The following is a 26,629-nucleotide window of genomic DNA, read 5'->3' as shown; positions in this document are numbered from 1 at the left end:
CCGTAAGGTAAGTTATGGAATGGTATGGTACTCGTAGCTGGCTGATGCAATCCCGAATTACAGTACAGTAGTGAGCATTTGAGTTCTGACCAGGCCGGCCGCCTCTCCCATCTCCTTTACATAGATAGATACACAGTAGAGTACTGAGGTGTTTGTTGCCAGTTCCTGTCCAGTACCTAGTCCAGTCCAGTCCCGTCCTGTCCTACGGTCTTACCTTACCTGCCAGCCTGCCCTGTCCAGCGTGAATCCGGCGGCCGTGCAGTGCATGATCAAAAGCGGCAGGCGGAGTTGTTTCGCTGTACCTATCTATACCTATCGTTGTGGGCCAACAACAGGTCGGTAGGTACCTAGGTTGGTTCTTTAACGGTTGGTAAGGAAGGTAACGATGACTTCAAAACAAGAAGACGTAGACGTATTTCTCCTTGGACACAATAGAGACCTTTGAAAATCTACCTAGGAATCACTTATTTGACAGGCAGCCATGGCTAAATGTCTGAGCAATTTCAATACACAACAAATGTGATTCCACGGGCCTGTGCCTGCCTGAGGTCGGTACGTGGAAATGTAATGTTCTAGTCCGCTGATGACATTACTGTATAATAAACAGCCAGCCCACCCAGCCCACCCAGCCCAGATCAGCCAGGTTCCGAGGTTGAGGTCGAGAGGTTCAAGGTTGCGCTGTCCCGCATTACATGCTGCTTTTGATGCCCTCACCCTCACTCACTCTAACACCTACCTTACTACCCCCAGTCCCACGAGGCTCCCATTCAATTACCTTAGCGCTCAAGGCCGCAAACATCACCACTTGCACTGCACCTCTCATCAGAACAGCAAACGCTTTCCGCCAGCCTCGACCTGACCCCAACGCTGACCTCTGTGTATTCCGTTTCCGTGGAAGACAGACAAGGCAGGCTATTCTTCAGAATAGGTCAACTCCAACGCCAACTCCGGTCCATACAGCCACATTATACTGATCTTTCCTTCGACCTTCAACAGTACCTTGGACCCGGTGGCACATCACATCAATATCAATCCTCACTAATCTCTGACTGTTCCTCTGCGCCTAGTCCATTCTTACACTCTCTTGTCGCCTTCTACCTTATTAATAGGCTTCATCGCCAAGAATAGCCGCACCATAAAGCCTGCAAAACCTAATCACTCGCGAATTACACTTGTTGAGCACGAATCTCCCAGCGGCCGTCGAAGTCAAGCCTTTTCTGCCGGCGCACCGTGTCTTACTCTTCATTAACACCATCCGATCATATGGGCTCACTATACACCTCAGTACATCCATCACCATCATATCATCATTACTGGGACAATTGAGTTTGGACGAAAGCGTATTCAAGGACATGAAAACTATGCCAAAGTCAGCTCGACAATCGGCATGAGATATGCGCCGGCCGCCAGATAAAGAGGGACAGTCAGCTCTGTCCGAGAGGGACGTGGAGTCTTCGAATGCTACACTTAACACACTATTTGGAGGGTCCCGGCAGAAGTCATGGATGATGGGAGCAGGAACTCCAGTTCGCCCAACGCCTCGTACTAGCATATCGAAAGCCTCGGCTCTTCCAGCGACGTTGGCCCAGAAGTAAGCCTTCCTCGATACCTAGAGTATATCACGCAGATCCTGACACATCTATCAGATCCGTAGCCAGTGTGCTGCCCTCTCCAGCACCAAGTGACGAAGCGAGCCCTGTACTCGCACACAGCACGATCAACAGACCACGAAACGATACTCACCAGGAAGTACGGAACGGCGATCCCATATTTCCTTCTACCACCACATTCACTCCAAGTCGACAAGCCGCGAGCGAGCCCGTCATAGAACCGGCTGGAGGGGCCCCTCCTCTTGATTCTTCATCCGGGCCTGGCTCATCTTCGAGTAGGTCACCAAATCATTCACGAAGACAATCCACGAACCCTCCACCATTCACCGACATACCCGAGACAGTCATGGAGATTCCTCCGCTACCTTCCTCGGTTCTTCTCCCGTCAGAGAGGCAAGATAATAGGCACACATCCCAGGACTTGAATTCTCCGAGACAAGCTTCGGCACCATCTCCTGTCCAGTTTGGTACTCCGACTTCACAATATCGCACGCTTCCATCGCCTCGAATATCATCAGTCTCAGGGCTTGGTATATCAACTCGCCCGGCAAGTACGCAACAACAAACGAATAACCTTGACGGCATGCAACAAGCATCACAAGTGTCTGTTGATACTATACACTGCGTGAACGAGGGGCTGGTCAACACATCTTCGGCTGCTCGTGTTGGAGACGCCCGTTCACCAAATCTAGCACAATCAAATATGTCATACCCTAGCCCAAGTACATCTACGACGTCAAATCCAAACAAGCGACAACGAACTCAAGTGAATGCCATGCCATCACTCAAAGGCAGAGTGAGCCTCATTGAGAAACACATAGCATCTGCTGGCGGGTTACAAAATCTGAACACCGGCCTAGAACGGCCGCGATTTGCATTGCTCACCGATGCGTGCCGCAACGAGGATCCGTTCTACGTGGCTTTACATCAAGTGTTTTGTGTTTGGGATTTAAATCAACAAGAGGTTATAATCATACCTGGATATCCAAATAGCAATATATTGCAGGCTGCGTTCAAAATTCTTGGAGCCTTAATCCGAGATAACGATCAGCTGGCCCCGGTACATAAAATTTGGTTCGCCCAATTCCCTGGTCCGCTAGGCCAGCTGCTCGTGGTCTCAGAGGTCTATCGCCAAAGTATAACGGATGTAGGCGTGTTTCTTGAACGGCTGACGGTTGAATGGGTCTCTTTATCTACAGAGTGGACGCAACGAGGTTATCCACCATTGGTGGATGAGCTCGTAAGTCGATTGGGATTATTATCTCCAACGTTGCAATCAGTTGTCTTCACAGCAACACGCCGAAATCTTGGTATTCGAGACGAAGATGTTGGTACCAGGATGGAAGATCTTTTCCGAAGAGATCAACAGGAGCACCAGGCATTGTCGGCTCGAGTCAATACCGCGAGACCGCCAACAGCAAAGGAGGTTCAAGAGCGCAACACTGCCCTGGTCAACGAGTATTTGACTCTACACAACCACGTAATACAGCGGCGATCTTCTACGGCCATTTCTGGTAGTCCATTGCTACGGGGACCAACGCCGGTTCTTGCAAGTAATGCTCCTCGTCCACAGTCGAACAGTATTCCGCATCCAACATCATGGCAGCAGGACATGCCAGGCCCTGATCCTGCGACTACCTGGCAATCTGCGGCTCAGAATCATCAGGGGATCCTTAGAACATCCAATGGCCCACCTAATCCCTCCATCGCTGGTCGTCCTCCCAGCGTTGGCTCACAGCAAATGCATCTCGATACTCCTAGCCCGACGTTACTTCAAGGACTCTCCATGAATTCGCCAGTCCAACAAGGCTTCCCATCTACTGGTTCTGGTAGAAATGGTGCTCCGGTGCAGTCAAATCCGCAATACCCTCAAGGTTATCCTGGATACATTGTCAACGGAACTGTTCAACAGCAGAGCTCCAATATTGACCCGAACGTCTACAATCGTAACGTCAATACAGTACAGTACCAACAACAGCTTCTACCCCAATATCCACAGCCGCAGCAGCCACAATATTCAACACAGCAGTATCAGCCTGCTCAAGGTTCATGGCCGCAACATTCTGTACAAATACAGCATGCGGCCATGATGCGACAACAGCAACAACGGCAGCTAGAACAGCAAGCTTTCGCAATGCATCGCGCCGCTCAATTAAGGAACGAGAGCATCGATCCGCAGCAGCCTCATGTCAGAAATAACAGCGTCAGCAGCACTGGACGACGTACCCCGACTGGGAGACCCTCACCCAGGATAAGCGGGCCACCTGCGTTAGGCCCTGGAAGGCCCATGGGTAACGAACTTGCTCTGCACGCGTACATAAACAAGCCTCCGCTTCAACGTTCGATTGTTCCTCCCTTTGGATTCACGCATACTGCTTTTCCTGCCCTTCCAGATCAAGTAGCTCTTCACCAGGCTCACCTACGAAGTCCACGCCTAGTTGCTGCCGATCCACCCCCTCCCAATATTCCGACCGACAGTCCCTCCTTGAGACATTATCAGGCTATCAGAGGTTTTGCTTTGCCACCAACGAGAATCTCTATTTCTACTCCACTTTCGAAATTCGATTTTAGACCTTCCGAAGCTGAACTTGCAATGATTGCTCAGGACATTCCTCACAGCAACGGGCAGATATCAGACCGCCAGTACCACCGCGGCACACTTCAGTATCGAGTTCGTTGTGTCCAGGCGAAGCAGGCTGCAGTCAAATGCTCAATCGTCGAATGGGTTTTAAAAGATACAGTTTGGCCTGAAGGTGCAGCTCTTTCAATCAATAAGAAGCACCTTGAGCTGAGACGAAAAAATCATCATGGAAAAGATCTTGCAATTGACATCACTCCGTTCGTACGACTCCCTGGACCAAACATGAGAAGTCAAATTTCCTTGTCCATTCTCAGAGGGCGAACCAAGATGAAGGAACACGGCTATTTCCTTGGTGTGGAGGTAGTGGAAATACTTCAACATGACCAAATATTGGACATGGTGAGAAAGAACCGAATATCCGCAACTTCAAGCCTAGATAAGATCAAGAGAAGCCTTGCAGGCCCAATAGATGAGGACGACGACATTGCCATGGTAATCAGTGATATCTCCATCGATCTCGCAGATCCTTTCACGGCTCGCATATTCGATACGCCAGTCCGTGGCGTAAGCTGTTTACATCGAGAATGCTTCGATCTTGAGACTTTCCTCTTGACTAGGAACAGCAAACCAAAAAGACCAGGGCAGCCATGTATGATCGATGTCTGGAAATGCCCACTATGTGGGAAAGATGCTCGTCCATATAGTCTTCAAATCGACGATTTCCTGGTTTCAGTGAGACAGACACTCGAAGCGCGAGGAAACTTGGATGTAAAGGCTATTTGGGTGGGAGGAGAAGGCAACTGGCGTCCAAAAATTGAGAAGCGCAAGGCGCCACCTGACCCCAACGACAGTGATGACAGTGATGATCAAGGTCCAAGAAAACCTTCCTTGTCGTTGCATCAGTCGGGCGAGACACGCCCCAATCGTGTAGTTGAGGTCATCAGTTTGGTAAGTTGCACCTTGAAGTAAATCCTGGCAGATTATTGAATAGCTACTTACCCTTCGAGTTTAGGATGATGACGATTGATGGAAAAATCCTTATCTTGTCTTGTCTCGCTACTTTGTGTTCTCATGCTTAGCGTCATCTTGGGAGCATTTCATTTGTTTCAGCTGCATGGACGGGTGCGGGGTGGCACTTTGCATAAACCATGGGGACCATGAAGGTCGGCGTATATCGGCGTACTTTTGCTATTTGCTAAGAAGGAGGGATGAGCTAGCTACTCCGAGTAGTTTGTACGAAGCATGGAGTTCAGGGCACCATCTGGAGTTTTTACCTTGCTTTGGGAGACAGTATATTCACCTGGGATCGCAACAGGGCGTAGGAGGGAAATCAACTGGCAGCGATGGATGGATGGCTACATACCCAGGGAGCAAGGCTGGCTAAGAGTGGGCGTATTCTGTTTGTATTCTTAATACCTAAATCTCTCTAGCTGGCATGCATGATGCTATCATGCCTTACAAGAAAGCTGTTTCTATTTGCAAAACTCTACATTATTTGACTACGTTCCTCCTGTGCAAACAAAGTATTTCTCCACCATTGATGCTGTGTTTAATCATGAGAAGGTTTCCAGGCCGCCGAATTTGAGGCACCCAACGAAACTTATCAATATAGCTTGCAATGGCATGAAAGAGCGATGTGCAACAGCACAGCTTGCCTACTTATTTGAGGTATATTTGCATGAGCGTAACGTAGAATATCATGCCCTGATAATGCGATGTGCAACAGTGCTGGCAGGGTTGGGCTGGTGAGCTTGGAGGTTGATTTTCCGAGATTGCGGGATGGCGGGGTAGGGTAGTGAGTGTATTGTTTGGGGGAGGGGGAGGGGGAGGCGATTTAGACCAGGGGGTGGAATGACTTTGTTGATCCATACTACCTACATGAGATGAGTAAGGCACTGGATGGAAAGTTGTAGCGGAACTTTGAACTCACTTGGTGGGGGCAGTAAACGTACTCGTACTCGATTTTTCGCTGCATCAGGTCTTCTTCGTTTGGTGAACCAGAATCTGCATTTACAGTAACGTGACGTCACACTTCATCCAATCATGTCCATGTTCATGATCATGATCACCTGAGAGCGCGACCAAGACGCGGGATCTCCTCATCCTCATCCTCATCCTCGTCCTTTCTGCCTCGCAAGCAATGTAAGAGCACAAATATCCTTTACACGTCACGCCGACGAAATGTGCGGACGGTATGCATTGGCACTGGTAAGTTCCCATCTCTTTACCCCTCATTGCTTCCCATCTATGCAGAACCCTCCATTAAAACATATACGGAAGCGGCCCCAGCAGGTCCGCGCCTACCTCGAAGATGCCCAGATGCCCGTCTATGATGCGCCCGAAGACGACGCCGACGATGCCCCTCGACAAAGCTACAATTTCGCACCAGGATACTATGGTCTTGTATATCGAGCGGACACGCCAGACCACGGAGCTGGACCGAGACAGCATAAGGAGGGCGGGGTGGAGGAGGAATCAATAGTGGAGGATGTAGATGCAGGTTCGAATCACGACGAAGCTCCCACCTCTTCAGCTGCCGAAGGTCAGGTTCGGTATAAACTCCAGGCCATGAAATGGGGACTCATCCCGTTCTGGACGAAACGTAACCCCGACTACGGATCAATGATGAAGACAATTAACTGTCGGGACGACTCGTTACTGGATAACAAAGGCATGTGGACGAGCATGAAGCAGAAGAAGAGGTGTGTTGTTGTTTTTCAGGGCTTTTATGAGTGGTTGAAGAAGGGGAAAGAGAAAGTGCCGCACTTTATAAAGAGGAAGGATGGGCAATTGATGTGTGTTGCTGGGTTGTGGGATTGTGTGCAGTATGAAGGTATGTATTCGAACTGATGGAATTCTGGGTGTATCTGACTCCAATATTCGATGCAGGAACTGACGAGAAGCACTACACTTACACGATCATCACTACTGACTCCAACAAGCAACTCAAATTCCTCCATGATCGTATGCCTGTGGTTCTGGAAAATGGATCAGAAGAAATGAGGACTTGGCTTGATCCAGGCAGGCATAATTGGTCGAAAGAGTTGCAGGGCTTGCTAAAACCTTATGATGGCGAACTTGAAGTCTATGCAGTTAGCAAGGAAGTCGGCAAAGTAGGCAATAATTCACCTACTTTCATCATCCCCGTGGCGAGTAGCGAGAACAAGTCCAACATCGCGAATTTTTTTGCCAAAGGAGCAGCGAAAAGCGAATCAAACTCCTCAAAGCCCGAATCCACGGAGGAAAAACCAGTAGTCAAAGATGATGCCAAGACAGAGAATTCCTCGACGCCAATCAAGCATGAAGAAGGAGAAGATCGCAAGACAGTCGACCACAGTGGCACAGAAGACAACGCGCCTCTTCCTGTTCCAAAAGAAGAGTCAAAACAAGGCATCAAGCGAGAATCAGACGATGTGACAACAACGGACGAACCGCCGAATAAGATTTCAAGAACCTCTGCTAGTCCGAGCAAGAGCGCCACTTCAATGAAGTCAACTCGCAAGATAAGGAGTGCTACGAGTAACAATACAGCCAGTCCGTCGAAGGCTACTGGGAAAGATAAGGGGAGTCAGAAGATTACGAGTTTCTTTGGGAAGTGAGTGGTCAAAATTTAGTTGGTGCGGAGTCGGTTCGGATTGATGTTTGTAACGTATACCATGGGAATGGAGGTTCTTGGAGTTTTGGTAAGCTTCGATCTGTTTTGCTATCTCATGCTGCTGATGTTGCTTCAGTGATGTTCTGTCACCAATCTCCGAGGGTCTAAAAGTCTGCCTCTTTGTTTCTATATTCTGTTGCTCTGCATGTATATTTGTAAGCTTACAATGTTGCGCCGTGCTTATATCATAATGTTCACAGCGACAATAGGTTATGTAATATTTTCCTCCAGTCTTTTGGACCTTCTATCTTAGCAAGTGCATTGTTGCAATCTGCCCACCTATCTGGCAAGGCAAGACTTCACGAGTAGAGTGTCCTGCCAATTTGATCCACTATCGTTCGGCGTCTCCGTCAAAACTATCATATTATTAGTTTCACGCCATTGGTAAGTTCAAGGGATATACCATAAGACGAACCAAAAGACCCAGCACTCCACCCCACATATCCGAGATACACGTCACTATTCGCACTACTCACTCATCAGCATCTCTCCCATACCATCACACTGAAAAGTCCAATCTCAGTCTTTGGAAACTCACTTCAAGAATGCAACCTGACTACACATATATTGCACACAAGACGCCACATTTCCGCCTCCGGTCTCTGTCAGCATAGCCTGGCGTTTATTCGTTCTCAGCCAAGTCGCAAGTGGCTGGAAAGCTCCAGAAACATTGTCAGTCACGCATTCCGAATGCGTGCCAGAATTATCGCTGTCGAGGTATTTATGTACATCGAAGATTAGCCCGGTGGTGCTGCCATCTGGATTCGTGACTTTTATCAGCGCTGCGCCGGAGCCGTTGGAGATGAAGGCGCCTGCGGAAGTCCAATCGTTTCCTGGAAGGAGAACTAAATTATATTCAGTCAGACACAGACACTACAAGTTTGAATTTGACCTACGCATCTGCCCAGTCGCTCCCGCATTCCTAATCGCCGTCACCACAGCCTGCACCGTCACGGCCCACCTCCCAATGTCAATATCATGCGGCTCATTCATCAATCCAAAAACAACTCTATCACTTCCCTTATACTTACCCGCCAATTGCGTCCACAAATTCACAAACTGGTCTTCTGTCGGACCATCCTGTCCAATCACCCCACCATTCCACCTCGCGTAATTATGAATGTCAACAATGCATGTCGCACCACTTGCTAAGCAGCCTTGCACCAGCTGGTCATATTTCCCGAAGTTTGTGGAGTCGAGTAGCCCGCCGAGATTGTTGTTGACGAGGTACTGCCAGCCAACTGGGAGTCGGAAGATGTTCATATGGTCGTCGCGGATGAAATGGGATATTTGGCCAATTCCGTCGGGACCACCGAGAGAGGAAAGGGGAGGCTGGACGGAGTAGAGGGTTTGGGCGCCGTTGGTAGCGCAGCCAAAGTCGAAGCCGGCGATGTTTACTCCTGCTGTGTCACGGAGCAGGTGTGTTAGAAGATTTTCTTCTATTTGGTCGAGGATCCGTCACTGGCTACGTACCGTACTTGACTTTTCCTGTTGCTGATGCTGATGTCGATGGACTAGCTGTTGTCTTCGTAGGTGATGTTGTTGTTTTAACGGAAGATGAAATTACTGTTGACAGTGTCGTTGAAGTCTTTGAAGTCGAGGACGAGCTTGCTACAGTGGTCGTCAGCACTTCTTGATACAATCTGAACTGTTGTCTCCCCTTAACAAAAGAGTTCACAATCTACTCACCAGGAGGATTATTTCCAGGTAAACACTGAGAGTAGTACTCATTCCCATATTTGCATGTCCATCCAGCAGTACAAGTCGTGGCTCCACTCCAACCGATACCACCACCTACAATCATTAGCAAAATACCCTGCCTCTTAGGCTACAAAGAAGAGAGAGCTTGTTACATTGTCCGTATGGAGTCTGTTGGGCAGAGACAGCAGTAGCAAGTGCAATGCTTGAAATTGATGAAAGCTTCATGCTTGATTGTGGAGCTGGGGAATGAGATTTCGAGCTTCACTTCGCTTCAGATGGTAATTCTTGATACGGAGATGAGTAGCTCAGCAAGGTAGCCTTATTTATACAAGCTTTTTAGCATGCTAAGTTATGTACAGAAATTCGATGCTTCTTTGAAATGCTTGTTAGCTTGGTCAGAACAGCGACCTTGGCGGACCGGTGGACCGCTGTACACCCTCAGAACAGGACTTCCCTGAGGCCGCTCTGGAGCTATTACATTTTTCGCTGTCGCTGAGGTGAGGCGGTGAAAAACCTCCTTGGCCATAGGAAATAGCTGAATCGCATCCCAAATGAGCATCTCAGTGTCACTTGACTGTGAAAGGAGATTCCGTGGTTGTCACAATCGAAAGACACGCTTCCAACTCGGATCTGGTTCCGAACAAGGCTTTCAGCAGGCCTTCCTCGCCGTGTAACTCCAGTCAAAGTATCCACAATATGAACAAATCAAAGGCCTACCCAAACTTCCCCAGAAAATGCTCATTTGTGGGGTATTATTCAGGGCTCAGGGGTTCACGTCAGAAACATCATCTCGCTTGGCCTCACTAACCCCTGGATCCTCCAATGCCATCCCGTTCCTGAGAATGTTCCTCCGTGCCACTCACCCTGCAGAGCCAGGTTTTTCCGGACTCAACTCCTCCGGCAATACCGCACCCATGCTTCCTTCATCGTGCCAGAGCAAAGCCACAAATGAAAAGCCGTCCGTCGCACCGGCTCTTTACATGCCGCAATGTCGGCGGCAGGATGTCCGGGGTAAGAAGCCTGCCCCTGACAGGCGAAGGCAACGGAAAGGAATATTTGGTCGTCTGATTCGATCATGCAGGTGTTTATACTCAAGGTTGACGACATGGCACTGTTCCGTCTACATTATGGAGGTGGTCAGCTGTATGCTCGAGATTGATCTCGGCTTGGGCAGCAGGAGGAGTCTGGTGGCGGAATAGATGAAGAGATGGAGGGACATTCTGCCTGCCTAATATCAAGGTTCAAGCAGGTACCTTGGTGGTATCTGAAGTCTACCCTGATTTCCTCCCGCCCATCCGTGTTCCTTTGATGAGTGGCGATATCGTTGACGGTCTATAGTCCTATGCTGATCCCGTAACGGACGTGGTCAAGGTTCTGCTCTTAATATACGCCCCGCTGAAATACCAATCTTCAGCTCCGCCGTCACTATCACCGGATCTTGGTGATCGTAGGAAGCACAGCTGCAAATCTGCTCCATTCTATCGGAAACGTCAGGGCTGATCTGGAAGCGAGGAAAGCCATCTTACAGATGACGTGCCGTTGGACACCGAGCCTGTGGTCTGTACAAGAGGATCTGCCCTGGTTGATTGATAGAATGTGACGCTTCGAGCACCAACGTCAAGGGAAAGGCAATTTTATGGCTGACTTGGAAGATGTTAGCGAGCTCTCGTCTCATATGAATAAGTATTTCTGAGAATGGACCATCTGCGATGAAGTCTGAGTTCCATCTTGATTGACTGCGAGGGTGATAGTGAAATATTTGATCTGTCGCGTTTATTGCTTGTCCATCTCGTTTCCATTAACAAGTAAATTTCATTCATCTGCTGGGAACTTGTGGTTTAACGAGCTATCCGAACTCCACTTCTGTGAAGTGGGATTCACAATATCGTCATTAGCAAGTTTACCAATCATTGCAACTCAATTGATAGACTCACAGGGAACAGACCAGAAACGCTCAGACGCTGGATTGAATGCATTCGGTTCTGTGCCCATGACCGTGACATAGAAGTACTCCTTTCCCTCATTTATGGTAGCTGCCGTCTGAGAACCTACTCCTTCCTCCACTCATCCGAGTTCCATTTCACCACCCTGTCAAGTGCAGGTCTCGAGCCAAAAAGTCGTTGGAGCCTTGTTTCTTGTATGATTGCAAGGTGGAGATGTATTTCGATGTGGCTCTGTTGCCGTGAATGTATCATTGATGGGTGTATCTTTTCAATTAGTTCCAGCGCTGGTTGTTGGGCCCGTGTCTGCGGTGAATCATACGTCTCAAAGGATGCTTCTTGTTCGAGCTCGATTAGCTATGGGTTGTCCGCTTAAGAGCAAGGTGGACCAATTCCTGCGTTTAGTAAACCATGAAAGTAAGAAATGTTGACTGCATTCCAAATCCAAGCATCTCAGATTTGAGTACAGAAACATCTCTTGGAACGGGCGAGGCAGAGATATAAGCAAGTCCCCATACTCGACATTAATATGGGCAGAAGGAAGTATGTTTGAGAGTATTTCAATCCCGGTAGTTGAGCATAAATGCGTGACCGATATCTTAGTAGCATTTTGGCAGAATTGAAAGTATCGTCGAGTACTGCTCCTCGAGGCTGATTCTCCACAATTTAAACCCCAGCAACTGTGGGGAATCCTGGCTGCCCAATGCCTCTAGAAGAGAACTCCAGCCACTGAGTTATGATTCTTCCATGATGTTTAATATATGGATATTAGTCTGAGTATCTTGGTATCTTCGATGCCCTCGAGGGAAATGTCTTTGTGGGTCGATCTATACATAGCAGGGCAATGGAGTCCGGTTCCAAGGCTAGGACATCTTTCAGAGACCATAATAGTCAAGTAGAAAATGAATAGCCCAAATATCCGACTTTAAATGTGTCATATGGCTTGACCGGTTCCGCAGATATGGGTTGGGTAGTGTTGAGGCTCGCCGACAAGCGGCACGCTGAAGTATAATTTGACAACACATGAATGAGTGCAGTGCCCGAGTCTTTACAAGGCAAGAAGAGTCGTTCATTTACACTTAAAAGTAAACCAGAGAACTGAGAGCAATAAAAGCGTGGTAGGGTTTGTTATTTGGCCAAACAATTCTCGCAGTTGATTGTCATCCTCAAGCCCGATTCAGAAGGACTCAAGCATCATTCAGTACTCTCCAGTCCATCTAACCGCCATACATTCTGGCATGTAGCACGCCTTTTTGAGCACACACTTGCGTTCAGCACTCTTCTCTTGAAAAATGAGCGATCACATGGGGACGTCAATTGCAACCTGAAATATGCCCTGGACAAAAGTGCTATGTGCTAGATGTAGTATTTACTAGAAGAGAATGTATGTACAAAGTTTTGTATATCGTCAAAGATATGTCCCCTTCCCTTTCTCAACACAACTCATAAGATATTATACCAAAGCACAGTATATGCCCGGTCTTCACAATGGTGGGTTGGCATTGGTCAGCAGTTGCTCAAAGTAGGCCTCAAACCAAGTTCCAGCTTCTGGTGCAGGCTGGAGAGCCGCCTCCCTGCCACAAGTAGCGTCGTATCTGACAGCGCTGCTGTTGGAAGTTCCCTGCATAAGTTAGCCTTGCTGATTCTCCAGAGAATGTTCTTCCGACTTACATCAGCCTCTCCACCGGGCTTGATCCAGACAAAGGCGTCCTCAATGGCAGTTCCGGTATCTGTGGTTGGGCGAACGCCGAAGCCAGTTCCTTTGATGTTGCACCAGTCTCCCCATTGTTGTTGACCGGTTGGCTGTTTTCCATTGCGACCTATGTCAGGTTAGATGTTGATCCACTGCATACATTCATTTGAGGTCAAACTTACCAGTATCAGTGATGAAGTGGGCTGGGAATCCGGCAGCAGTAAGAAGAGGTGCGAACTTAGTGACGTATCGAAGCTCATCGCAGTCTGCTTGGCCTTGAGTGTACGATGGGCAGGTAGCAATGCTCCAGGCGTTGTAGTTGGCAACATTTGTGGCCAGACCTCGAACCTGGGAGGGGCTGCCAGCTGCCTTGTAGAGATCTCCAAACAAGGTTGCTGCAGGTCCAATATTGGCGGGCCATCCCAGCCATCCAGCGTGACCAGCATCAAGATACATGGCAACATTGGGAAGGTTCAGTTGCTGTATAGCATAAGTTGTACATTCCTTGTAGGCAGCAGCTGCATTAGAGCACTTGGCGACGTTCATGTTGGTGACAAGATTGGCTAGGGAGTCAGGCTCTGAGGTATTATCAGCGATGTTTCATGTGTTCTCCATGGTATATATGGCGTACCAATGACGAGAATGACCTTAACATCTGAGTAGGTCACAAGAAGAGCCTTGATGGCATCAATGTACTTCTTGTAGTTGGCAACACCTCCATTGGCGATTGAGTACTCTCCATTCGATGCAAGAGCGGCACAATCCCGGTCTGGCAGATCATAGACGACAAATGTTCCAGCAACCTTTGGGCTAGCACCTGCAGTGTTCAAAGCTCGGATGTTGGCAAGGAAAGTACCCATAAGAGGAACTTTGGACATAGTGTCGAGCCAGACAAAAGTAGGAGTCTTCGCAACTGCAGCGGCCTTGGTTGCCATGGCTCCAGTGAGCGAAGGAATGGCATATGCGCTGATTTCAGAGGCATAATATGGGTTGACGTATAAAGCAACTCCCGAGAAAGGATTTCCACTGGCTGCGGCAGTCGTCCCCCCTGGACGGATGCTGGTTGTCGGGGTTCCTCCAGGAGTAGTAGCAGGCTTCGATGTTGTGGTCCCACTACCACTAGTTGGCCGACTTGTTGCTGGCGCTGAAGTCGTTGAAGTTGTCCCAGCTGGTGGTGATCCAGGCAGACATTGAGAATACCACTGGTTACCGAAACTGCAATAATATCCAGAGATACAGGTCGTAGATCCCTTCCAATCTTGTCCACCACCTAAAGCCTGTCAGAGACTCACCAATTCGTGATGAGGATTTGCGACTTACATTGTCCATATGCTCCGGACTGAGCACTGACAGCCGACACAAGTGCCGCAGCAGCGAAGAGAGCGTTCTTGATTGTCATATCTGAAGAATGATGTGAAAGTTGGATGGCTGTGAATGAATCGAAAGAAAAAGTAGAAAGCCTCGAACCATTTATATAGCTAGCAACCCGTGGCTTCATCGGGTCGCCACTTCAAGCGTAGTCTAACGGAGGAGCATCACGGCCGACTGATTTGAGGTTCCGAATAGCCTGAGAAGGTACAAGAACTAATAGTGAGTTTGAAGGTGATGTGAAGATCAAGGGTCCACTCTACAGGAACACCTGAGATTCAACTGGCTGCAAGCTGAACTAAGTTTGGGAACATGGGACGAGAGAAAAGTAACGCCAAATCGCAGGGGACAAAGTGGAGAAGATTGACGGAACAGGACGCGAGTAGTCCTAGTCATTCACTCATTCTCCATAGACTATGGGAAACACTGAACTGAGGAGCGAGCCGCACTTGCCAATGAGATATCTTGAGGTGGCTTGTAAACCACCCTGCACCCCACCACTATACCCAAGATGGGTCTTGTCCCTGTCTGAGTACGGAATCTAGGAACATATGATCCGAAAGAAGTGATCAAATCATGTCTTGTGATAATACTGGACTTCAATGCCCACTACTGGCTCGAAATCTTCTGCGTGGACCTTGAAGATAAAGCCGAGGAATTAATTAGCTTCCAAACTTTGGGTCCTGAAACTAAGCATGAATATTAATGCTCAGAAAAAATTCATATCATAGCAATCGAAACGAAACAAACTCAATACTCTTAGGGAAAAACGCTTCTCCGCTCGCTTCACGACTCTCCTGATCAAGGAGAGGCATCGGCCTTGCGATGTATCCGTAATGGTTTGGCTCGCCTCCAAATTGGAGGCATAGATTGGTACAGAACAGGCAGAGACATCCGAAGATGGCATCATGCCCTGCTTTGCCCTGCAGCAGTAGCGCAACATAACGCGGAGAAGAAATGGGGGAGGGGTAGTTGAGATGTTGTGGAAGTTTAGATTGCGGAGGAGGAATGTTGTGGGGACAAATTACCCGGAGCGGTGGCCGAGATCCGAAATGATCAAGGGGCAACAAGTAAGCCCTCGCTTAAATGATTTTAAATGCCACCAGGACTTTTCTCCTGGCAGCCATATGCCACTGCCAACTGGGGCGACGTGTGAGCTTGATCGAGTACCAAGCCAGGTCGCTCCCAAGACGTCTAGGATAGATGAGGGGACGGCCCGTAGACCCCGTGCCAGGCTACTTCTGCCACGTGAGTCTCTATTTACCCGCTCGCTTACCATGTGAGGTGTTGGCCGGCAGATGAAATCATGAAGTATGACCAAATCTTGGGCATACTTCAAGCCAGCGAGTGGCTTAAGTTGCCATATATCTATGAGGTCCGTCAATACTCGGGATCCTGGACCGACTCATACAGACTCATAATAATTGGTATCAGTTCTCACCTTTGAGGTGTTGGAGCGACGTCGAGTGATGACTCTTGAAGGCTAGTACTTGAACTACTTTGCTTTCACATAAATGCTGTATTGCTTTTTGGTTAAATGGTTTACATTTGGCCATGATATTATCATCTTCTGTTACTTATTACTTTACATGCAGACAGATAATTGATAAGTCTGCTGTTGTTGGCTTCGTCTGTAACATGCCCAAGTCAATAACACTGCGATATAATTAGTTTAGATCTGACACTGTCCATACTTGGCGCAGACTGTTTCCTACCAAACAGGAATCGATACTCTCACTGATCCCCCAAGTTATGTTCAATGAGACAGGTTTTGTTCACGGTGTCTGCATTGAACTGAAACGAGATCATCACGGTTACGTTGTTTACTTGAAGTGCGCTGCAATAATGTGTTGAAGACTTCTGATAATTGTGATGACGAATTGCATCAACAACCTTGTTGATCGAAGTATAAAACAGTGGAAGGGCGCCCTTCTCTGTCCTACATGTCAAACTAAGTGTACTTTCCACACCCAGTGTATTCTGGTCACTTATACTCAACTCGTTCGGATTCCAATTTTTCTCCTACTGCATCATGAAGGGATTTACCACTTGCTCCGCCATTCTAACTCTTGTTAGCCAGCAAGCTTCTGCTCACTGTAGGTCTCAGTAACTCCCGTAGTTCTTTGATACCGAATCTTACCATCACCTTAGATATTTTCCAGTCCCTTGCTGTTGGTGGCACAAAGAATCCCCCATACACCTATGTCCGGAAGAACACTAATGGGAATTCGCCTGTGACCGGTAAGAAAACAATCTGCTCTATTGATAGCTCAATAGATCTTACTGACCCTACTAGATCTCACAAGCTCAGATCTTACCTGCAACGTGGGTGCTGAAACTGGTTTCAACACCTCAACCGTCACTCTGGCAGCTGGGTCCACCATTGCGTTTATTAGTGACACAGCTGTCTACCATAACGGACCTGTCTCTGTATACATGGCCAAAGCCCCTACAACTGCTGCCGCATTCGATGGTTCAGGAAACGTGTGGTTCAAGATTTTAGACATTGGCCCGACTTTCCCAGGCGGGAAATGGGACTTGAAGCGTATGTCCCATTTCTCTCACCTCCACTTCTAATAAGGTATGGTAATCGCTAAACATGAATAGAAACATACGAAGTTCCAATTCCGGCTTGTATCTCAGCTGGGGAATACCTCGTTCGAATCCAGAGCATGGCTATCCACAATCCTTATCCCGCACTCCCACAGTTCTATGTCTCATGCGCGCAAGTTGCCATCACTGGAGGTGGATCCAAGGATCTGGGTCCCAAGGTTGCTATTCCCGGGGCTTTCAAGGCCACTGATCCGGGATACATTGCAAACATTTACACGAATGTTAGTTTGTCCCTACCCGAAGTTATCTGGAAATGTACTAATTCTTCGTGTAGTTCACCAGTTACACGATCCCTGGCCCGGAGGTGGCATCTTGTTAAGCTAACGCGTTGTAAAGCGGTCATTCTCAACATAGGGAGTCTCAGAATAAGTCACTCGTTATTTTAGAAGAGACCCAGCAATTCATCGTTTCACACAAATCACTTCCGCATAGATGAGCAATAGTTCTGGATTTGTCCAGAGTCTAGCTTCCAATACCACCAGGACGTGTCCTAAAATGTGACCTCGACGTTTTCATGGTCTTTCTGGGTTGGACAGTGGATCATCGTCCAAAGAATTTTTCTTGAGGATAAATTGGAAGGATTCAACTTTTAAAAGACATGAGATCGACGTTGGTGGGTCCGCTGAATTGAGCCTTAGTTATCCTTTGGAAAAATAAACTTTCAAGACAAAGTTCTGGAAAAGTGAAGTCGCAGATATTGACAGTGTGGCTTTACCAGCTTGAACTGATGTTTCGTTTGTGAAGTCCCTGCCGATAGTCAAGAGCAGCATCAGGTTAAGGCATAGATTGGAGACGCAAATTGGAACCACAAGTAAAAGCACTGCTCCAGAGAGACAATTAATGGATAATGGCATAATAAAATGAAGTGGCCGAGCCAAAGGTTGACTAGATCTGCCGTAGTCCTAAATGATTACCTTGCAAAGCACCCACCTGGTTAGCACCTAATGTAAACATCACGTGAAATTTCACCACAAATCCTTACAGACATGCGACACCGTAAACGACCTGGACAAACACGGTTCATGGTTCTTGAGATTGGTCTCTGAATTGACGATCTTCACCAGAACTCTCACTTTGGTCAACAAGCCAGGAGATATACCTTACTCTGAGCCACATGTCATAATTCGTATAGTAGAATGGATGTGATACAAGTCACTTTCAAAATTCTCCTCGAAACATTTAATTTCAAACTGGAAGTTTGTCACAATACTCAAACACCTCCTCTACCCCTCTTTTCAGCTCTGTAACATTCAATCCTTCTTGCTGATGATCTTTAAACCTGAATCTCGCCTCCGAATCTAGCAAGTAAACACTGAAGGCCCTGCACAAGTAGGTCAGCCCTGACTAACCCACACTCTCCACTACCCATATTGGACGTAATTTCGAATTAGTTGCTTACCAGGAATAACATAGCTCTTCAGGTTCCCATAAATGTTGACCAAGATTCCAGGATCGTTCGCCTTGTAAGCACCAGGCAAGCTAACAGTGGCAGGGGTTTTTGCACCCGTGCCACCGGTGACGTTGATCTGTGCACATTCCATCTGATAAAATTATTATTATAACCTCAGTCTAGGAAGATTTGGTAGAGAATGGGGAGAAATTACATAGAATTGAGCACCACCAGAAGATCCAGCTTGGCTTTTGTCAGTACATGGAGATCTAAGTACTGGGGAAATGGGGATAACATACCACCATGAAGAGCGATCAACTCAGCACGGAGTAGGTATTGCCCTGGGGCAATACAAGATGGTATCGTGATAGAATGTTGGCCTTGGGCTGCAATCTGAGAATAGATAATTCATCATTAGTTCCAATAGCCAATACTTCCGATTCATCCATGACAACCATGGCTTACCAAATCGTCCACAGCCCATTTCCCGGCTTTGTTCAATATCAGTACTCTGAATGTACTCGGGCAGTGCAGTAACTTACAGGAAGAAAGACCAGCTTCCTGGATCTTGAACCACCCAGCTCCGTAACCCGGATCGGTGGCAGCATTGGATACTTTCTTCATATATGCCATGATCGGTCCCTGCAAAGTATATCAGCACTATCCCTCTCCTTGCTCTCTCATCATCAATCGTACTTTATGGCTCGAGTCGACAACATCAGAGCCTGAGCTCGTAAGAGTATGCCTCCATATGGCCTTGACTGTGGAGCCGGCTGCGACATTGAGTATTTTCGAGGTCGATTGGGTTGGGTTTGGGCCTCCATTGCACTTGGGATCCGAAGTCAGCGTTTAATACTCAGAATATCTTTCCCTTTAGTACGTACAGCGATATCGTTTGATGCAACATTAGTGATGGGCTACGACAGTCAGTAAATGCCGTGGAATTTGTCCAAAGAATTTCCTACACCATCATAACTTGGCACACGGACACCTTCGCCAACACCTAAAATCGTTAGGTACATCAAGCACAAAGATAGATACTAGCGATATCATACCATTTGTGGTCCCTCCAGTGACCAAAGAAGTGAAGATCGTATGGCAAGATCCCATCCCCAGGAGCGCAGCACAAGAAAAGGTAATTTGAAGCTTCATGATGAACTCTCTCACACGAAAATTTCAATGAATGTCAAAGAAGCTTCAGTTGAAAGTACAAGATAGAGATGAAGACTCCCTCTGAAGGTGTGAGGCGGGGACAAGATATATAGAACTTTCTGACCAGCTATCTATCCAGGCGAAGCAGTCACCTTCCATCCAACACTCGAAATTAATGACCACGCCAACATCCCCGTAGTATAGTACCCCAAGACCTCATCATTAAGCCTCAAGTATAGAAGCCAATTGATTCGATGTTTTGTATCTACCAAAACTCAAATGTTCAAGTATTCAAGCACAAGACATGCTTGAGCCAGCAATCGCGGAACGTAGATCTCCGACGTGTCATCTTGCGTGCTTAGCAGGTGTTTCTGATGACTGCTTGGGCTAGTAAAATATCGTGTGTATTAAGTTATGTTTGTTTTATCCATATTGGGATCAGTACTGGTGGTTGACTTGTGTGGGGTAGATTGGTTCGGCAATTGATATCCCTGGGAAGGAATCTGGGGTTGGTTTGATATGAGCCGGGATGCGAAGCGAAGCGAGTGCTTGGAATCGAATTTCACCTCAGCTACTGAGGCGAAGTAGGTCTTTCTTGGGAGGTATGGTTATCTCGCTTGATGATGTAGTATTTATGATTCTCTGCTCGAGTAGCAAATAAACAATATGTATAATTCTAAAGAGTTCTAGATGCACTGATCTAAGGGGGAATAAACCCAACCAGCAATTACCAGAAACGCCTCTCTCCTAGACCATCAATATGCCGGACTGCAAAAATTCAAACCTCATAGCCTCTCTTCCCTATCGAATCAACAGCACCTTCTTTGAACACGGTCTTCCCGCCATCGTTCTCACCATAATCACTCCCAATATCATATGCGAAGCTCATATCCTCAACCTGATCCCCAACCTCCATCCACACATCACTCGTAGCCGGGACCGGAAAGACTTTACAGAGCAAATAATAAACACTTCCAGCTACGATAAATCCGCAGAAGAAATTCAGGTTGTAAATATACTGGGCCCCTATCGGCACTGTCTTTCCAATGGCACCGACGAATCCTACAATATTAATCAGAATTCCGGCAATGTAGGCAACATAACCCCGCCAGTGTACCCCGTATGTGAAAAAATATGGGCCGGTCTTCTTGGCGGAGTAGAGATCCTTGACTTGCAGGAAACCTCTGCGAACAAAGTAGTAGTCGATGACGATCACTCCAGCAATAGAAGAGAGGAAGACGGAGTAGGCTGAAAGATAAGTAGTGAACTTGTTGGCGTCCTTGAGCAAATTCCAAGGACACATCACAAGACCAACAATGGCACAAATATAGCCACCTCTACGGATATTGAGGTAGCGGGGAAGGAGTGCTGTCATGTCTGTCCCTGCTGACACCGAGTTTGCTGCAATATTTGTCCCGAGTTGCGCTAGAGCGAAGGCAGTCGCGATTAAAAAGACACCAGCGCGGTTTCCAGAAGAGCCTTCTTCAAGGAAAGACTGCAAAAGATCGAGAGGGTTCCAGATTGGATCGCCTTTAAAGATGACAGTGGATGATGAGGAGACGATGATTCCAATGAACGAGGTCAGACCGAAGCCACAGGGAATGGTGAGGAGCTGGGACCAGAAAGCATCTTTGGGCTTGCGTGCGAAACGGGCGAAGTCGGGATCATTCTGCAGCAAAATCAGTCGACCTCAATGTGCTGAGAGGGGAAGGTTACATACCACAATAAGGGTAGCGAAGTTTGAAATGGCAGACATGATACCTGTGACCATACCCCAAGCCAGCTTGGATCCATGAGACGTGTTTGGCTGCTTGACAATCGGTCCAATACCCTTAGCTCGCACGATAGCCCATATGAAGAATGCAATCCCCGCAGTTGGCACCACATAAGCTTTAACGGTAAACAGATGTCTGATCTTGTGGACTGGAAACCAGATAGCAGGTAGAGACAGAAGCCAGAAAATGAGAAAGGAGACGAAATCGCGGGTGTTTGTTCCAGACTTGGGGATGCCATTGCGAATGTTTTCATAGGATGGCCAGATTGATGAGATCATGAGTCGGATGCAATTCCCTCCAATCCATGCTTGAACTCCGTACCAAATGCATGCCATCGCAGCTCTGTTGAATACCGGCCAGAGAGCTCCCCAGATACCGAAGGATGATCGAGATACAACGGGAAATGAAATGTGGTAGGTTGCTCCAATTCGCCCAGTCATGCAGACGAAGCAGGCTGCAAACGTGTAGCCCAGCCAGACACAAATCCAGGATTGCCACCAAGAAAGACTAGAGGCACTGATCATCGAGGAAGATATCATCCAAGTGTTCTGACAAGCTGATTAGTCTTGGTCCTTTCAGCTCTAAGCAAGATTAAACCTACGATGTTGAACGAATCTGCAACCCAGAAGCCAACGAAGTTCCAAGGGCCCCATTGTCGACGTTCCGCCTCAACTGTCATGATCAGAAATACCCTCAATATCCCATAGGGCATTTACATACCAGGCTTCAAGTCATGATTGTGTAGCATCAACTGAGCATTCGTCAAGCCAGGCTCGCTCTCTACAGCCGCCCTGTCGGCCCAATATGCCACTTTTGTACCCCTGACTTTCTCCATGATGAAGTCGAAAAAGTTGGACTCGTCAGAAGAGTGAAGTACAATTCCGTGTTCTGAGCTGATACTTCCTCGTCTAAATGCAGGATCGACTGTGTGGGTACTATGACGTCTAGTCCTTCGAGGAGTTGACGGACCTGATAGCAAAGGTTCGTTTTCCCCTTTGTTCGAGAAATCGCTCCTCGATATCTGGCGAAAGTAGTTGCTGAACCTGGGTTTGCCTCCTGAGAAGCTTTTGGAATCTGATTCCTCATCTCGAGAAGAGGGTGGCATTTGCACGGGCTATATACTTTGCAGTTTTTTTCAGGCAGAGGAATCGATCTTCATGTACTTTGCACCGCTGTAATCACGAGCTGCAGCCTCTGCATGGCATGTAGAACCTTTTGCAAAATCTCAAGGAAGAAACGGAGGAGTCGCATGTTGTGGCCATCGGCCCCCTACGTCTGTCTATGTCCCTGACCGTTATCAGGTGGCCAAGACAGCCAGAAGCGTGTTCCAAGTCTGGATTTAGCGGAGAAGCAGCTGTCCCAAGGTCTTACCAAGGGCTCGGAGACAGCTTAGACCAGTCAAAGGCAAAGCTCCTGCACTGCAAGAAATCGTATGCATGCGGCCTTGGTTGTTACCCCACGCCAGCCTGACGTTGATAATAATGTCATGGTTGCACGGCGAGCCAGCTCGGCGCCCGCGGCTGTCACCAATAATAATGAATCCTTATCAGAACATCCCTGGTGCAAACAAAACATACAGTAGGCTGCCGCTGTTGGCCCTGGAAGCGAGCTCTCATGATAGGCTACGGCTGCTGTTATCGACACGCAGATTTCAAGATACTGTAAGATAAGATCGCCGGGACAGGGAACGCGATAAGGCTGTTTCCGCAGCGACTGGTATTACTCGATCCCATCGAGTCAACATTGGGCTGCAGGCTGGCGAGGCTGGGTAAGTATGTTTTGTGGGGGAGAAGAGTGGTGCAGGGAAGGCAAGGAAAGTTGTTTCTGAATCTTCATGAGATGGCGGTCTGGACAGGACCATGATCATAAGACAGACACGTCAATGAGAAAGTCTCGGAAATGGCGAGGTCTTGGAGTCACGAGAATGAATATATAATTGGACAATCACATGTCAAATACCTTACCTACCTTACCTAGGTAAGTGAGCTCGTTGTGAAACCCACCACACGCTATTTTCGAGTTGGAAAGTTCCCCTTCATTCACTATTATATTACATCGGCTCTTCAAGCTTTCGGAAGTATTCCCATCTCTGTGACCCTTCGTCAAAAGCCAAAGACCACCTGGTGGGAATTCTAGCCTCTAATCCAGACGGCTCAGGTCCATCCTCCTTGGAAGTAGCAGATGTTGGGTCTGTTGCTCCCTGGGTTGCAGTTATTTCTTTAGCTTCGCATGGTTTAGGGTTGTCCAAAAACCAATGATGTCGCAAGACCATAAGCGCTGGTAGCCGCTGGTCCGGATCATAAACAAGCAGTTGCTTCAAAAGACAGTGGAAGTCTGCAGCGCCAGGAGGAAGTTGTATAGGAGCTTTTGTAGGAGCACATCGTGATAAAGGCGTGTCAATAATGTTCTTGGGTTGACTTCGCGTAGAAACGCCGACATCAAGAGGAGAATTTTCTATCTCGACCTGGAGATTTTCGTCGTCAGGTTTGAGGTGATTGGACTCATCATTAAGATTTGTTGTAGTTGTCTTATAAGAGAGGCCAGGCGTGATTCGTGTGACCACACTACGTTCTTTGGTCATATCTCTGCTGACTGATATCGGAATCCGAGGTGGAGCTGGCCAGTGATCAGGGTACCACGGCATAGACTGTGTATTAAAGCGAGACATTTCTTTGCTGTACCCACTTGGCTTACCCCAGCATTTGTTCAGCCAGTGTGAGATGTCAGTGACCTCCTCCAGGACATAAGGAAGGCTCTGATTCCGCCGCAACTTTCCGTGATCATCGAAGAGTTTCTTCCGCCCTGAGAATTCTTCCCAGAATGGCTCAGGCAGCTTTCCCAGAAGTACAGTCCACTCAGCCGATATGGTTTCTCGGGCATAGCCAGTGAAGAGCTTTTGTCCGCAGCACCATTCGAATAAGAGACATCCAATGGCCCAGAGGTCAACAGCTGGCGAGGCAGCGGATGTGACTTCTCGATTATAGCCAGTGAAGACCTGTCGTCCGCGGCACCATTCGAACAAGCGACGTCCAGTGGCCCTGAGGTCAACAGCTGGCGAGGCAGCCTCTGCATCAACCTTCTCATAAAGAATCTCTGGTGCGGCGTACGCAATAGGTATCCCTACACCAGCGGTAGGAGGATAGTCTATAAAGAACGCACAACCAAAGTCTACGACCAGGACTTTGCCCGTACGCGGAAGGTTCAATAGATCGGCGGAACTAACAAGATGTAGTGTATCACGTTCATCAGCGGTTTTCTTTCCACGGGTGGCTTTGACTCTTTCAGGCTCGCCTATGACCTTGTAAAGTTCTTCAAGAGAATCATAGTGACATTTTGAGATTTGGGTGAGAACATTGGATTGGGATAGGTCTGATTCGAAATTAAGTACAGCAATTCTTGCCAACGATATCATTGGGAATAGCGGTGCTTACATCCATGAGCGATGCCAACAGAATGCAGAAGTGCTACAGCATGAGCGAGTTGGCGGCCATATTGTCGAGCCTGTTCAATCGTCTGTTCCTCAGTTTGGGGCAGAGACGTTTGGACATCGTCCCAAACGCTTTTTCCTGCTAGGGGAAAAACAAGACAGATGTGAATTCCATATGGGCCTTGGTGTAAGAAATGATCGTACAGAGGGCAAATGAAGTTTTCTTCGAGGTCGATGTTCAGACGGGCGAGATATTGATGAATCTGAACCTCCCTGGATGTTTCCAATTGATCCGCTCGTAGGATTTTCAAGGAAACGTAACGGCAATCTAGCTGGTCCCAAACCAACCAGACAGTTGCGAGTCCTCCACTTCCCAGCTTATGTACCACTGTATACCTCTTGTTAAAGATACTCCCCAGAGTGACGGGATGAAGCCCCCCAAATCCATAGGACCATAAGTCTTCAACCTCGTCATCATAATGGACACTGCTTTTTCTTCATGAGTCATGAGGGAAAGTGGGTGGTTTCGACATCGGGACTTGATATTGCTTGAATTGAGAATGAGCCACCTATCGGCTTGAGGTTGATAGGAAGTCTAAACTCACAAAGGGCAGATATCCCGTTGGGTAAGGCGTTAGCAGAGTTCGGTCCCGGCAGGGGTATAAAAGACAGTGAAATCTCCTGAGCTGTGAAGTCAAGTTTACCAGTATCAACCAAATTTTCAAAGAAACAAGTGACTTCCTCGCCTTTTATGTTGTCGCAAAAATAAATCAGCATTCCTGTCTTAGCTTTACTTCTTTATTAACCCCCACAACCCCAAAACCAACTCTAATGAATATCCTTACTAACATTTGTTGTGGTGGCATTATTCATCCATCGTGAAGAGAATTGGCCCAGAACAGCCAGAAATCTTTATCAGGATTCCAGATCTGCTTTGGGGTGGGGACTCAAAAACGAAGCCCTTTGTGAGAGCCCGCGATTTACGGAATGTAGATTTCCACTTGATTGCAAACGGCCACATGACCACCGAAAGAGTGCATTTCAGGGGACAGTGCGAGCTCGTATGAACCCAAAGAAGAGGAGGCTTGGATATTGTATGGCACAAGATCTTGAACTTTTTCAGGCTACATGATGGCCGACATCTTCTACCATTTCCCACAGACTTACAACAATACGTACTGAACGTCGATACAGTGACACAATTTCAATACTGGCCTAGGAACTGACAGTGTGACAGATAGCACTTGATCTATCAGAATGGGGTATTAAATCATAATGCACTTGGCGCCATCGGAGAATCTGACGGTCAAATTCAGACATCGACAATTGCGCGCCGGGATCTGCATGAGGACTAAGATTACATTTCATTGTGTTATGAGTAGAACGGATAGTCATGTCAAAGGAGCAGAGCCATAACAGACCACCCAATTGAAAAGATGTGTCAAGTGCGTGACTTGTTTGAAACGTTCTGTCTTTGTTCAACCCATCCATTCCGGGCCTCCTTATCCTGATTAGCCAGCACCCCGTAAGCGAGAAGTCAACAAGTCCAGCTGCACTCTCACCTAAGCGAGAAACTTACCATTTCTTAGTATAAATCTGGCCCAACATTTTATAATTGTTCAAATTTCCAGGTAAGATAACTGTCGCGGTCAAGCCTTTTGCTGTTGGTTCTTCTGGATTTCAATCGGTCCATCCTATCGTGCAAAATATGAAGCTCTGCAGAT

The 26,629-nt window shown here is 47.6% G+C and overlaps 8 protein-coding genes across 10 annotated transcripts; 3 read left to right on the top strand and 5 right to left on the bottom strand.

The window, feature by feature from the left end:
- Window positions 1–627: 627 nt before the first annotated feature.
- On the top strand, window positions 628–5,658 carry ONS95_006124 (uncharacterized protein). Of its 2 annotated transcripts, none has more exons than XM_058499567.1 (2): window positions 628–1,591; window positions 1,647–5,658. In XM_058499567.1, exons 1-2 carry the CDS (start codon window positions 1,395–1,397, stop codon window positions 5,158–5,160), a joined length of 3,711 nt encoding a protein of 1,236 aa, XP_058350611.1. In that variant the 5' UTR covers window positions 628–1,394; the 3' UTR covers window positions 5,161–5,658. The 2 variants fall into 2 exon arrangements, with proteins under 2 accessions (XP_058350611.1, XP_058350610.1); XM_058499566.1 differs by having other exon boundaries at window positions 628–5,139; window positions 5,204–5,658.
- Window positions 5,659–6,372: 714 nt separating this feature from the next.
- Window positions 6,373–7,790, top strand: ONS95_006123 (uncharacterized protein; the record flags this gene model as incomplete). Its single annotated transcript, XM_058499565.1, has 3 exons — window positions 6,373–6,399; window positions 6,472–7,024; window positions 7,081–7,790. The coding sequence occupies 3 exons, from the start codon at window positions 6,373–6,375 to the stop codon at window positions 7,788–7,790; spliced, it is 1,290 nt and encodes a 429-aa protein (XP_058350609.1).
- Window positions 7,791–8,380: 590 nt separating this feature from the next.
- EGL2 (Endoglucanase EG-II) lies at window positions 8,381–9,772 on the bottom strand (the record flags this gene model as incomplete). The annotated part of the gene is made up of 5 exons (XM_058499564.1): window positions 8,381–8,691; window positions 8,743–9,249; window positions 9,320–9,457; window positions 9,536–9,640; window positions 9,700–9,772. 5 exons carry the CDS (start codon window positions 9,770–9,772, stop codon window positions 8,381–8,383), a joined length of 1,134 nt encoding a protein of 377 aa, XP_058350608.1.
- A 3,048-nt stretch (window positions 9,773–12,820) lies between these two features.
- ONS95_006121 (uncharacterized protein) lies at window positions 12,821–15,542 on the bottom strand. Of its 2 annotated transcripts, XM_058499562.1 has the most exons (6): window positions 15,306–15,542; window positions 14,501–15,185; window positions 13,812–14,450; window positions 13,363–13,758; window positions 13,159–13,307; window positions 12,821–13,108 (listed from the first exon to the last, which is right to left on the bottom strand). In XM_058499562.1, the coding sequence occupies exons 2-6, from the start codon at window positions 14,676–14,678 to the stop codon at window positions 12,971–12,973; spliced, it is 1,500 nt and encodes a 499-aa protein (XP_058350606.1). In that variant the 5' UTR covers window positions 14,679–15,185; window positions 15,306–15,542; the 3' UTR covers window positions 12,821–12,970. The 2 variants fall into 2 exon arrangements, with proteins under 2 accessions (XP_058350606.1, XP_058350607.1); XM_058499563.1 differs by having other exon boundaries at window positions 12,821–13,307; window positions 14,501–15,542.
- Window positions 15,543–16,580: 1,038 nt separating this feature from the next.
- On the top strand, window positions 16,581–17,480 carry ONS95_006120 (uncharacterized protein; the record flags this gene model as incomplete). Its single annotated transcript, XM_058499561.1, has 5 exons — window positions 16,581–16,644; window positions 16,700–16,789; window positions 16,845–17,093; window positions 17,156–17,382; window positions 17,436–17,480. The coding sequence occupies 5 exons, from the start codon at window positions 16,581–16,583 to the stop codon at window positions 17,478–17,480; spliced, it is 675 nt and encodes a 224-aa protein (XP_058350605.1).
- A 1,042-nt stretch (window positions 17,481–18,522) lies between these two features.
- On the bottom strand, window positions 18,523–19,703 carry ONS95_006119 (uncharacterized protein; the record flags this gene model as incomplete). Its single annotated transcript, XM_058499560.1, has 9 exons — window positions 18,523–18,702; window positions 18,766–18,794; window positions 18,851–18,944; window positions 19,017–19,042; window positions 19,094–19,193; window positions 19,248–19,379; window positions 19,436–19,468; window positions 19,517–19,554; window positions 19,607–19,703. 9 exons carry the CDS (start codon window positions 19,701–19,703, stop codon window positions 18,523–18,525), a joined length of 729 nt encoding a protein of 242 aa, XP_058350604.1.
- A 625-nt stretch (window positions 19,704–20,328) lies between these two features.
- ONS95_006118 (uncharacterized protein) lies at window positions 20,329–22,966 on the bottom strand. The gene is made up of 4 exons (XM_058499559.1): window positions 22,199–22,966; window positions 22,080–22,150; window positions 21,424–22,026; window positions 20,329–21,372 (listed from the first exon to the last, which is right to left on the bottom strand). Exons 1-4 carry the CDS (start codon window positions 22,581–22,583, stop codon window positions 20,482–20,484), a joined length of 1,950 nt encoding a protein of 649 aa, XP_058350603.1. The 5' UTR covers window positions 22,584–22,966; the 3' UTR covers window positions 20,329–20,481.
- Window positions 22,967–23,510: 544 nt separating this feature from the next.
- Window positions 23,511–25,045, bottom strand: ONS95_006117 (uncharacterized protein). Its single transcript, XM_058499558.1, has one exon. It carries the CDS (start codon window positions 24,888–24,890, stop codon window positions 23,529–23,531), a length of 1,362 nt encoding a protein of 453 aa, XP_058350602.1. The 5' UTR covers window positions 24,891–25,045; the 3' UTR covers window positions 23,511–23,528.
- Between the last annotated feature and the right edge of the window lie 1,584 nt (window positions 25,046–26,629).

Source organism: Cadophora gregata (genome assembly GCF_030347475.1).
Source record: "Cadophora gregata isolate MNR1 chromosome Unknown scaffold_17, whole genome shotgun sequence".
Taxonomy (NCBI): domain Eukaryota; kingdom Fungi; phylum Ascomycota; class Leotiomycetes; order Helotiales; family Ploettnerulaceae; genus Cadophora; species Cadophora gregata.
This window is presented reverse-complemented; position numbering and strand designations above follow the sequence as displayed.

Excerpts from the sequence above, each read along its gene's own strand:
- ONS95_006124 (XM_058499567.1), top strand. The coding sequence starts at position 1,395 with ATGCGCCGGCCGCCAGATAAAGAGGGACAGTCAGCTCTGTCCGAGAGG. Across the intron at positions 1,592-1,646 it reads CCAGCGACGTTGGCCCAGAA|ATCCGTAGCCAGTGTGCTGC; the intron begins GTAAGCCTTCCT and ends CACATCTATCAG.
- ONS95_006121 (XM_058499563.1), bottom strand. The coding sequence starts at position 14,678 with ATGAAGCCACGGGTTGCTAGCTATATAAATGGTTCGAGGCTTTCTACT. Across the intron at positions 14,451-14,500 it reads GTCCGGAGCATATGGACAAT|GTGGTGGACAAGATTGGAAG; the intron begins GTAAGTCGCAAA and ends GACAGGCTTTAG. Across the intron at positions 13,308-13,362 it reads CCACTTCATCACTGATACTG|GTCGCAATGGAAAACAGCCA; the intron begins GTAAGTTTGACC and ends AACCTGACATAG.
- ONS95_006118 (XM_058499559.1), bottom strand. The coding sequence starts at position 22,583 with ATGCCACCCTCTTCTCGAGATGAGGAATCAGATTCCAAAAGCTTCTCA. Across the intron at positions 22,027-22,079 it reads TTGCAGATTCGTTCAACATC|AACACTTGGATGATATCTTC; the intron begins GTAGGTTTAATC and ends TCAGCTTGTCAG. Across the intron at positions 21,373-21,423 it reads ACTTCGCTACCCTTATTGTG|AATGATCCCGACTTCGCCCG; the intron begins GTATGTAACCTT and ends ATTTTGCTGCAG.
- ONS95_006117 (XM_058499558.1), bottom strand. The coding sequence starts at position 24,890 with ATGATATCGTTGGCAAGAATTGCTGTACTTAATTTCGAATCAGACCTA.